The sequence below is a fragment of the Myotis brandtii genome, unplaced genomic scaffold (assembly GCF_000412655.1).
Source record: "Myotis brandtii unplaced genomic scaffold, ASM41265v1 scaffold120, whole genome shotgun sequence".
NCBI lineage: Eukaryota > Metazoa > Chordata > Mammalia > Chiroptera > Vespertilionidae > Myotis > Myotis brandtii.
Genome location: NW_005354174.1, coordinates 4,896,674 through 4,909,131, shown reverse-complemented (window position 1 = coordinate 4,909,131; position 12,458 = coordinate 4,896,674). Strand labels below are relative to the sequence as shown.

General features: G+C 46.4%; 1 protein-coding gene across 1 annotated transcript in view; it reads left to right on the top strand.

Annotated features, from left to right (window-relative positions):
* The window catches only part of ERN1 (endoplasmic reticulum to nucleus signaling 1), a 58,630-nt gene that overhangs the window by 22,373 nt on the left and 23,799 nt on the right, over positions 1 to 12,458 (top strand). Inside the window, exons 3-6 of the mRNA XM_014532602.1 lie at positions 3,606 to 3,639; positions 4,681 to 4,753; positions 8,282 to 8,354; positions 10,400 to 10,522. Of these exons, the coding sequence (XP_014388088.1) occupies positions 3,606 to 3,639; positions 4,681 to 4,753; positions 8,282 to 8,354; positions 10,400 to 10,522 (303 nt within the window). The remainder of the gene's footprint in view (positions 1 to 3,605; positions 3,640 to 4,680; positions 4,754 to 8,281; positions 8,355 to 10,399; positions 10,523 to 12,458) is intronic.

The following is a 12,458-nucleotide window of genomic DNA, read 5'->3' as shown; positions in this document are numbered from 1 at the left end:
CTTGGTAGCTTCTGGGTTGAAGGCTGAGAGAACATAGCTGCTGCATCATTAGAAGTGATCAACGGTGGATTCCCAGGCTGGGCAGGAATAGGAATTGGAAGGAAACTAATAAATATATTGAGCCCCTCCTGTGTGCAGGCACTGTGGTAGATTTTTGGGATATAGCAGATAATAAAAGATGAATCCTAGCCCTCACAAAGTTTATAGTAGTTAGACATTAAATAAAATATACAACTATACTTCAGAGGTGGTGTCATGGAGAAGAACTAAACAGGGAAGAGGGCGGGGCATCCTGGGGGGTAGGAGGTAGTCATGGAAGACCTCTCTGAGATGGTGACATTTGATCAAAGACCTAGGCAGAGGAAGCAGCAAATGCAAAGGCCCTGAGGGAGGGGCACGCTTGGCAGTATTCGAGGAATACAGGGAGGCCAGCACTTCTTTTGGAAATAAAAATATTTAAATATTTACCCTTCCGAACTTGGACAAAGGGAAGATGTGAACATCTACTTTGAGTCATTTCTGTCTCAAGTTAAAAAGGAGGATTAGACTAGCACAAACAGGAGCAATGAGTGTGCCATAATCTCACCCAGGTTTCTCTAAGTATAAAGGTTGTGCCTTTTCCGGCCTGACGCGCCAGGGGGATCAAGTCGAGTCCAGTGGCTGCCCCCAGGGCAGCACTGAGCAGGTTCGTTTTTTCTGTTTCTTCCTGTGTTAATCCAAGAGACAAATCACCACTTTCAGGTTTTTAGCCATTGTTTTTCCTCTTCTGATATTTTTACCTTTATCTGATACCCTTACCTTCCCCTGGAATAATACCCAATTTTACACTTGTGAGCTAACCTCCCCCCCCCCTTTTTTTCCTTCTGAAAGTAAAACAGCTTTTATCCTTATCAGTCTCCATATAGATAGAGTGGCTTATTTGGTAGCAGTATTTGTTTATACTCATATAGTTAGGCCAGGTTTCTTTTCTCATGGCTCTTTTTAAAAAAACAAAACAAAAAACAAGAATCTTGCCTGATACCAGTTCTCATTATTAAATAAAAACAACCACCTTTTCGTGTTGGGCTTTCGTTGCATGTTTTCACATGGTGCTTTTTGCTTTTATTTTGCTGGCTTTCCCACTATTTTTATCTCTAACCTTTTACGTTATGGAAAATTTCAAGCATATGTAGAGAGAAGGGCAACATGACTGCCCTGTGTTGTCATTTTCATCTTTAAACAGTTATTGACAAGCTGCCATTTTTTTTATCTGTCCCCCATACAATTTTTTTCTGTAGTATTTTAAAACAGATCTGAAATTCAAATTTTTTTTAAGAAAAAGAAAGCAGCCGTGTGCTTGCTTCTGTGAGAGCTTGTTAATAGTTGTGCCAATCTGTGGCCCTAAGCTCTGCAGGTGTTTATTCCGGGGACCAATTTTTCTGTGTGGATGGGAAAGCTAAGGTGGCCAGAAGGTTCCCCTACTGGAGTGCGTGCATCTCCTCCTAAGCCTAGAAAAACAGCATGGTTCTCAAACAATGGCATCGTTGTCCCACCGATCCTTTCCTGGCTCCTGCCAGTGACGGCCTGTGTCGCTACTGGTGCCTTTGTGGTGCAGGACATGGGACCTGAGGCCTCAGTGTCAGGTGGCCAGTGGATACGCTCTGGGAAGCCAGGGAAATCTTCCCCTGAAGACGAGTCCCTGAGAGTGAGCAGATGCTGGACAACAAAGATAGGCTCATGAATCGGAATCACAAACCCCTTGGCCTCCAAGTCTTGTTTCTGGTGACTTGTTAGAATTCGGCATTGTCTTCCTGTGAAATGAACTAACGAGATGCCCTCTGGCCCCGCCGGTGTGGCTCAGTGTTTGCCTTTGGCTGCAGCATTCTGGCTTTTCCCGGCTGGCCTGGCTGCAGGGCTGTTGCAGTAACCGGGCTGTCAACTGCACCGCGAGTGGTTCAGTGCAAGAGTGCTGTGGGTCCTGATTTCCTGCCTCTTGCATCAGTCTGTTTGTGAGCCTGTACAGAGAGGTGATTAGTAGGAACAACAGACATGTGCTTACTGACTGGAAGTTTCTCCAGTTTCCTATAATGTGTTTGGTTTAATGAATTGTTTGCTGCCCACAGACCACATGTGGTATGTGTGCCTCTGTTGTTGTGAACACCGTATGCCTTCATGTGGGAGCTGGGCTCGAAAGGCAAAGTCAACATTTGATAAGGCTTGACAGAGCTTTCTTTGACCATCCCAACCGACTGGGAGAAACAGACAGCTGCCTGTCACCATAGGCAGAGCCGGGGGAGCCTGGAACTCTGTGTCCACAATCACATCACAGTATTAGCCGTCCTCGCCCCAGCTTTGAAGTTGTGGATGGCATGGCTGTACCGCCCGTGGGGTTTTTGATGCTAGAGATACCTCATCACTGTGCCATCTCATGCCTGTGGATTTTAGCTCTGTCGCAACACCACTGCGTCAGCGTCCTCTCACCCCACCACCATCCCGCCTAGGAATCCGAAGCGTCCTCTGGATTTGTGCCAGGAGAATCTAGGGAAGGAGAAATTCTGCCGTTTTGACAACTACAGATATAACACTGACTTGGAGAGAAAACTTTTTTCCCAATTCAAAAAGTAATGCCTACTTTTGTACAAATTTGAGGAAATAGAGAAAAGGTGGGGAACTCACTTTATATTTTCAACAGAGATAACTCACAATTAGCATTCTTTGCCTCTGTATCTAGTTTTATCAATGTGCATGGGAGATGTTCTGAGCTGCATTAATACTCTATATACAGTGTCATCTGCTCTCCTAAACAGAAGAGTGTAACGATTTGTACACGTTTTAAATTTTTATAAGCCCTTTATGGAGCCCTAATTTTCTTAGAGGTGGGCATTTCATAAATTAACCATGTTCTTGAATAGTTGAGTAATTTGTAATGCTACTGTGAGCATCTTTGTACAGAAAGCATTTTCTATATTCTGTGTTATTTTTATCCTACACTTTATAGAAGTGGGATTAACACGTTAAGCGCCCAGTCAGTCACCGGTGACTGACACTATACTTTCCGTCCGGAAGACAAAACAGGCTGGGCGCTTACTGTGTTAATGGGTCAAAGAGAATCACGAGAATGAACACTTGAAGGCTCTGAGATTGCCATACTGCTGCTCCAAAAGGGGGTACCCATTTCCCATCCAGTCAGATTCTCATCAACAGCAAAACTGATGCTTAAGCCACAGTTTTGCTTTTCTCAATGGGAATATCTGCTCCTGCTCCAAGCATTTGGCAAGGTGATGATTTTGGTTTTAAAAGTCCTTGATGTGTCAGACAGTGACACTGACCCACTGTCCACTGAGGGCTGTGACGGTTCTCCCTTCGCTGTCCCTCCCCCAAGTTATCTGCACGTTTCTTGAGAGCAGTTACATTCTGCCGTCAGTTCTCTCTCCAATCTCAGTGGCAATCATAAGAGTTTACATTCTGTCTCTGTGTGTGCGTTTTCTAAAGTGCCTTTTTGCACGTTATCTCATGTAAATAAACCTAAGGTGTCGGTACAGCTTGTGAATTGGCCCTGGGAACTCTCCAGGAGTCTTGACATCTCAGAGTCTGTCTGATGGTGCCTTTGTTGTTCTTTCACACAGATCCAGTTCTGCAGGTTCCAACGCACGTTGAAGAGTAAGTTTTCCGATTTGCTTCAGTACTTTCCTTTAATGCATTTTCTGTATTATTCAATATTTATGAAGCCGATTGCTGGGAGTACATATGCACAAGTTTAAGGTATAAGAAAATGATAGAGACATAGAAAGTCTTACAGGTGCCATGACAGAAGCCTGTGTTGGGGAGAGGGTGGTCAGTTCCTTTGGGAGTGAGTGGCATTATGGGGGAGGAGGGCAATGTTGTTTAAAAAGGCTTATTTGAGATGGAACTTAAGTTGAGGTTTGAACTTAAGCTTCCAAAGTCCTCAGGAAGGCCTCAGGGTTTAGATCTCTCCCTCTCACTGTGTTAACCACGGAGGGGAAGCATGAGGGTGACCTGCTGCTAGAGGTGTGTGTTAGAATAAAGGCGGGATGGTACCTGTAAGAGCCTCAGGTGACCCTCGGGGTTTCTGTGTGAGCAGGATAGTCCTTCAGCAGGTTCACTTGACCAAAGACCACCTCACAGCTGCTTCATGGGAAGCTGCCGGCCGAGAGACCTTTATCCATGTCCTTGGCAGGTTCTCTCTGATGTCAAGCTTTCAAAGTCTGCTTTTATTGCCTGTGGTTTAAAAATAAATGTTTGTTGAACACTAAAGGCAGATTTGTTCTACCTGTTTACGTACCATGCCGCACTATTAAGTACTAGTTGTTGAAGTTATTGACTTGAAAGCTGAAAAGCAGGCTCGCTGGGTCCTTTTCACTTATTTTACCTTCATCCAGAGGCTTTGACCCAATGATGATGTACTCTCCCGTGATGATTTATAATTTTCCCTTTGCAGGTGGCTTTTTTTCCTACTCAAGTACAGCACACGCCGCCATAGTGATATTTTGTTTGTGGCTAAAGTGGACAAGCAGCGGGTAGAATTAGCTTTCATACACACACACACACACACACACACACACACACACACACACACACACACCACTTTCCCCCTCCCCCAGTCATGGCTTTCACGGCTTTGGTAGTTTGTTTTGTGCCCTGAGCTGTAATCTGTCATTGATACTATTGCTTCATTTCTAGGCCTGCCTTCCTCCCGGATCCCAACGATGGCAGTCTGTATACACTTGGGGGCAAGCACAGTGAAGGCCTAACGGTGAGTGTATTTAGCTTCTTTGTACTCCAGAGGTTCTGGACCAGCGATCTTCCACTTTTGCTCATTGAGATCACCTGAGAGCTTAAAGACATTTGGAGGATTCTGATTCAGGTGGTCTGGAGCGGGGCCTGGGCATCGATATGTTTTTACAGCTTTTAAATGGCAGCCAGAGTTCAGAAACATTAATCTAGACAAGCAGGTTCTGATGGCCCAGCCAACACCCTGGAAAGGTATAATACTCCATTCAGTAATAGAGTTCACTCTAGCTAGTGATTCTCAAATTGGTGTGGAGAGCAGGGTAGTTTGAAACACTGCCCATTCCCCTGCAGACGTCCGCATGGGGGGGTGGGCACATGGTATCCCCATCTCCATTTGAGAATCTAGATGGCATGCTCCACCTTAGCTACACATTGTAAAAACCTAGAGAACCCTAAAGAAATGCTGAATCTAGATCCCAGTTTCAAGTGTCCATTTAATCAGTGTAGGCATCAGGATAAGAGAACTTAGAAACAGGCCCACACATATGAGCACCTGATTTATGACAAAGACAACACTACAGTGCAGCGGGGAAGGTTCATCTTTTCAATAAATGCTTTGGGTCAATTGGGATATCCACGTGGAAAAAAAAAATCTCAACTCCCACCTCACACCAGGCACACAAAACTCTGTTCCAGATAGATTGCATGTGTAAATGGGAAATGTGAAATAAACTTTAAGACAAAAAGTAGCAGAACATCTTCATGGCCTTAGAGTAGGTGAAGGTTTCATAAATAGGATACAAACAAAACAAAACAAAAACATCTCACACTAACAAAAGGGAAAAAATCGATATATTGAATTATTGAAATAAATTCAGAATTTTTTTCTTTAAGAGACACTATTAAGAGAGGCAGGCCGCAATGTAGTCACAATACCCATATCCAACCAAGTCCTCCTATTCAAAATATATACGGTGGGGCAAAAGTAGGGTTACAGTTGTTTGTATGGAAAACAATACAGTAATTAAAGAAGAAACTGTTTTGCATACTCACAACTGTAAACGTACTTTTGCCCCACCCTGTATAAAGAACTATGTAAATAAAAATCACAGCCGGTATGGCTCAGTGGTTGAGAGTCAGCCTATGAACCAGGAGGTCACAGTTCGATTCCCGGTCAGGGCACATGCCCAGGTTGTGGGCTGGGTCCCCAGGGTTGGGGCGTGCAGGAGGCAGCCGATCAATGATTCTCTCTCATAATTGATGTTTCTATCTCTTTCTCCCTCCCTTTCTCTCTGAAATCAATAAAAATGTATATATATTTTTAAAAAAATCACAGTGTCATACTACCACCCATTCATTAGAGTGGCTAAAACGAGAAAAAAAAATGGGAAAAAAATGGGAAGGGGGGAATCAAAGCAACTGAACTCCCGTATGCTGCTGGTGGAAGTACAGGTCAGAACAACCAGTTTGGAAAACTGTGTAGCAGTATCTGTGACCAGTGATCCCCTCCTGGGTTATATCTCAACAGAAATGCATGTATGTGTTCTCCAAAAGACAGGTACCCGAATATACTGTGGCACTAGGTATAATAACCAAGAAGTGAAAACTACCCAAGTAGCACCAACAGTCGACGGGATAAATAAATTATGGCATTGTATACAGTTTCATAGTCTACACCAATGACAATAGTCTATGACGTAGACGAATCTCACCAACATAAGGGGGGACAGAAGATGGCAAACAAGAAAGTCTCCACGGTGAATGATACCTTTCTCTGAAGCTCAAAGACGGGAAAAACGAGTCTGTGGTGTTCTGAAGTTAGGATAGTGATTACCTGGGGAGTTGTGGTTGGAAAAGGGCCAAAAGGGGCTCTCAGAGTGCTGTGAAGGTTCTGTGCCCCTCCTGCGTGCTGGTTACATGGGCACGTTCACGTTGCAAATGTAACTGAGCCGTACGCGTCCCTGAGCTTTCTGAGCTTTCTGATTGTAAGTTCTGCTTGATTGGAAAGTTTAAAAAGCCTCTAATGTGCAGCCAAGATTGAGAACCGCTGGTCTAGACTGTAGGTGGCTTGTGAGCCTTAATTTGGGAAGTTTAAAATTATTTGATGACTTCTGAAACAGGTGGGAGAAGGGCAGGCCTTGTGTAGATAGAGGTCTGTGTGTTTCACCTTCAACATTTCTCTCCACATCACTAGAGCCTCCATTACTAAAGCGCTTTGCTGGCCAGAAACTGGGTCCAGTGACTTGTATACGTTGTCTCATCTGAACCCCTAAGCAACCCTCTGGGATGTCAGTGTTGTCCCCATATTAGAGGAGTGGAAACTATGCCTGGAGGCAAGGGGGGGTGAAGGAACACGCCAAGTCCAAAGCTTCACGTTGGACTTGAGATTGAAGAGCTCTCCAACTTCCAGAGGATGCTCTGACCTCCGCCCCACATGATGCCTTCCTGTGTTGTGGGTTAGCAGCTCCAGGAGCAACATGTTGCCGGCTCAGGCCCTGATCGGGAGGCCCGGCAGAGAACACAGGACTCAGAAGCCTTGCAGTGACTTTCCGATTCGCAGAAACATCTGGCAGAAGCCCAGTCATTACAGCTGCTCTGTGGCATTTTTCCTTTTCTAAGGCTTAGCTTAAACCTTGGGATGATGGGAAAGTCCAAATGATTACTTATTTAAAGTTCTGTTTATTGAAGCAAGAGAGAAATCTTTCGTGGAGAAAAAGGTGGCAGCGTAGTAGAGGCAGTTATCTATAGAACGGTTTCAGAAACACAGAGTGTTCCAAAAATAAAGCACACTGAAACAAGCCTTCACCAAAAGGACTCGTCAGATGTCAGCTGGAGGCTCAGAAGAATCGGTTTTATGATGAAATGCAGCTGAAACAATGTGGATTCCTCTGAGTTTCTTTTCCTGGCACTTACCGTGACTTCCTTTAACACCAAAAGGTCCGATTTGTCTTCTGTTTTTCAGTAGAGAATTATTTACTGAAGAAAACATCAACACTTCTCTTCCACTTCAGGCTCCTATGTTGCCCACGTAATGATGACTTCTTTTTCTCGGAGCTCCCGCTGGGCAGGGAGATGGCTGCTCCTCAGAATGAATCTCATGGCTCTCTCTCACTCTGAGAAGCATTGACGTTCTCCTCAGTCTTAGCTGGCTCTGGGCCAATTTTCCAAGACGGGCGAATTCTTCCTGCCCCCTTAGAATTTCAAAGATTGTGTAACTCTCCATAATTGTGTAAGTCTTTTCAGAAAAAGGTCTGTGTTGCCCCCAGGAGTGCTCCGGAAAAGAGACTTTGGGGGGCCCATGGAGTAAAGGAGTTAGTGTTTATAGTGCCAGGGACCTGGGAGCCGAGGGCTTGTCCAAAATGGATCTGGAAGCCCAGGGCACCCCTCTCCTGGGCCTCCAATTAGGAAAACACCCATCTGCCATCAACAGTGCTTCTCTCTTTTTAGCAGAATTGGGTAACAGAAGCAGAGTATACTGTGAAAATTGTAATAATTGTGTAAGACTTGGTTAACTTATTTTTCCCTCTGCCTTTTTTTTTTTTCTTTTAAGAAACTTCCCTTTACCATCCCAGAGCTGGTACAGGCATCGCCATGCCGAAGTTCAGATGGGATTCTCTACATGGGTAAGAATTCCTGTGTTCCGCGCTGAAACTTTGAGCTCTTTGGAAATGAGCCCAGGAGCTGGGCGAGTGGCGTCTCTGAGAGAGAGGTGTGCGGTCCCCTCGCCAGCCCTTCTGGGAAAGGTCTTTCTTGCCTGGGTTGGGCTTGTTCGCGCCTGGATCAGCTGAACAATTAAGAAAGGGCTCCCCCCACTTGGGAACAGACTCAACACCATTAATATGGTTACTCATTTAACAAGCTTTTAGCTGCGGTGTTGACCTACCCCTGCGATTTAAAGATTGCAACATACCCAGAAGCATTGGACGAAATTTTAAGTGAATACAATGGTGTGAGCCAAGAAAGGGAAGCCAGGCTCCTGCCTGTCCATTATAGGGCTGTCTGAGTATTTCCTGCATCAGAGTATTGGGTGAAAACTGCACTTAACACCCACAGGGGCCACATCTTCCAAAGCATCGGATCACCTGCTTTCCCTTTACCACGTCGCTGCCAGAATGTCAATAAAAATGCATTTGTCACACAAAGGAGAGCTGTATTTATCTTGAAATCGTAGTCGTAATAATATCCTGTATTTATACACCAGTTTCTGGAGGAACTGAAAGTGCTCAGTGCCTATTCATGCCTGGGGGTAGGGGAGCCTGTATGTGTATTTCTGAGCCTCTAGTGCAGGCCGAATAGTAAGTTTTTGCTAGGGACTCGGGCTCTGGCTTCCTTCCACACCTTCAGAGTGAGGACCTCCCCCCACCCCCAGCCGAGGGAATTGAAGGAAGTGAACAGCCCAGGCTTTCTCTCCTCTGCGCCACGCCCCAGGCCCCTCTGAGCGCCTTCTGACCATCGGTATCGCTGGTTTCTATTTGGCCTTCCAGCGATTCGTCACTTAGGCTGCATTTAGGATATTGTGGTTCCATCACCTTTGTGTGGTGCCTCTTAAGTGAGTTCATTACACACATTTAAAAGTGTGGCAGTTGTCCAGTCCATCCATGTAAGTGGTGCTGGGTTATGGAGACTGCAGTGGTCCTCTAAGTAACCAGAGAGGCGCCGTGCCAGCTGGGAAGGGACCGTGGTCACAGCTGTTTGCTGATGTTTTCACTCTGTCTTCAGATCTTTTTCATATTAAGATTTGTTGCTGAGAACAGAAAGTTAGGACCCGTGGACACGTGTCACACATGTGGACTTGGCGTGTGTGCCACATCTGTTAGAGCTAAGCGCAGCCTTAGCAAATTCGAATACCCGGGGCTCTCCCTGGCATCTCAGCACTGCTTCTGAAAGTCCCTTGAAATAGGAAACTTGGCCAGTAAGTTAGGAAGGGGCCACACCTTACAAAACAGAGATGCACACACATCATAGTGAATGTGTTGACCTTCAGATGGGAGGCCCATGCTACGGACTCACCACTCCCATGATGCTCTGGTATGTGTACTGTAGATGCACATCTCTGAGTTTTCCTAAGTGTTGTTTGGCTATGCCGTCCACCTGATCGGACCTTTTAATCAGCTGACCGAGGTGAGAGGTGTAGCCCGTGGCTGGGAATAACTTCCTGGCTAGAACAGGGGCTGAGATAACTTGGATCTCATTAGCACCAGGTTGTAACCAGCCCCACTGCCCAGTGACAGGTCCCAGCTCATTAGAGTCAGAAACTCACTCTAGATCCTCTTCCACGTGAGCTCATCAGTAGGGAGGTTGCGATATAGGGATGATGGTTAGCAGCGCGCTGAACCCTTGGGTGCACTTGTGGATTTATATAGATCCTAGTGTGGAAAGGATTGCCCTTTCCAGGCCAGACTTGTAGTATTTAAGGCCACTAATCAAAGCAGGACAATACGAGTTACTAGGTTTGGAGAAATTTTTGCACATGATTAGGTTATTCAGTTCTTATGAGACCCTGTGGCCCAAGCGTTTTATTATCTCCACGTTACCATTACCACCTCGGAGCAGGGTGACAAGACAAGGGCCTGTCTCTCAGACAGAGGACATCGTGGGCTGCTGGTTCGGCAGTGGTGTTTGTCCATATAGGACGAGTGTAAACCAGTGTGTCCTTGTGACGTTTCAGGTAAAAAGCAGGACATTTGGTATGTCATTGACCTTCTGACCGGGGAGAAACAGCAGACTTTGTCATCGGCCTTTGCAGATAGCCTCTGCCCTTCGACCTCTCTTCTGTACCTTGGGCGCACAGGTAAGAAGGAGCCTTTTGTCGTGTGCAAACCTGCCTGTTTCTAGAGAGGACCTGAAGTAGCCTCCCCACGGGTCTCTGCCTCCGGGCTTCCTTATCGAGAAGGCGGCCGGAGCCGTCTTCTCCAGCACAGATTTTACCGCGTGGTTCCCCTTTCTAGACCCGCTGTGGCTCCTCAGTGCCTGAGGGTTACAGTCCGATCCGTACGCAGCCCACAAAGCCTGCAGCTGCTGCCTCTTTCCCCTTCTCCCTCGCTACGTTTCCCTCATTTCAACATTTTCCAGTGAAGATGAACTACCCACAGCTCCCAGAATAAGCCGTGCTATTTTAAAACACTTGGAATTGTGGGTCCCTCTCTAACAGGTATGCACGTTTTTGCCTGTCTGGCCAACATCCTGTCTCCTTTCACATTGCTGCTCAAAAGGCACCCTCTCTGTGAGGCCTCATCCTCACCTCAGCTCCCCGTCCCTGCCCAGGACAGCAGCTCTTCCATCCTCGGGGCGTTACAGCCACCAACTCACTGCCGATCACTGGCCCTTTAACCCTTTTCGGTCCAACCTCGAGGCTGACTTGACAGACCAGGCGCTAGGAGCAGGTCCAACGTCGAGCAATAAGAACATAAAAAAGTTCAACATTCAATCCTGTCAATTAATTTGGACCAGACTGTTTGAATTCCAAAAATAACATTGGACCGCAAAGGGTTAAGGCATCAGCAGCACCCTCCTCACCTCTTTTTTCAGCCTTGTCTTCTTTTTACTACTTGTCACTACATGTTTCTAAATCATATTTGCCTACTTTTCTGCCTCCTGCACTACACCATCAGCTTCCCAAGGACAGGACTTGGCTTCGCTCACCTGCCGTATCTCCACACTGGGCACCGGTCCGACATGTAGCAGGTGCTCAGACGTTGGAGCGAGTCAGTGGGTGGGTGCTGAGCCCTTTCACTGCAGGGATCTGCCTTATTCATCGTATGTGTGCGGCACCCGACATCTTCCAACACTCCATACACTTAGAAGGAAAAAACTGTACCCAAAACTTAGAAATCATTACAGCTCTGGCTGGGTGGCTGGCTCAGTTGGAGCCTCATCCATACACCAAAAGGTTATGGGTTCGATCCCCAGTCAGGGCGCAAATGGGAGGCAACCAATCGATGTTTTTCTCTCACATTGATGTTGCGCGCGCTCTCACTCTCTCTCTTGCTCTCTCTCTCTTTTCCTCTCCCCACCCCCTTCCCCTCTCTTTGCCTCTGCCCCTCTCTCCCTTCTTCTCTCTATAAAATCAATGAACATATCCTCAGGTGAGGATTAAAAAAAAAAGAAATTACAGTTGAGCGCTAAGTTTGTCTAAACATTCAGGTAGCCAAGGCTTTAAAAAAGAGATGGAACCTTCCTCCAGGTGCTGTGGAAACAGTGCTTTTCTAAGAGAGAGTGAGGCCAATCCGGGGCCCTGTACGTAAGCAGGAAGGTCTCTATTGTTTGTTTATTGCTGCTCAACAAACCACCCTAACTTAGTGGCTTCAAACACCAACACTTAATTGCTCAGGATTCCGTGCGTCAGAAATTCAGGGAGGGCTCAACAGGGATCAGTGGTCTCCACATGCTGTTGGCTGGGTTCACTCAGGTGCCTGGGGACTTGGCTCAGCTCCACACAGAGAGCCTGGACTTCCTTCCACGATGGCTGGATCCTCTCCTTGAGTAAAAGTGGGCGTTACAGTGCCTCAGGCCTGGGCTCAGAAGTCCCGGAACCTCCCTTCCACCGCAGTCTGCTGGTCAAAGCAAGTCAGGAAGCCAGCCCAGAACCAGGGGCTGGGGAAATAGATTTAGCATGTGTCAAATTACAGTCCATTCTATAAGATTAAACCACACCCACACATCTCTCTACTTTGTGCTATGGACCACACTCCCACGGTTCTTAGGACCCTCTGATCTAGCAGAAGGTC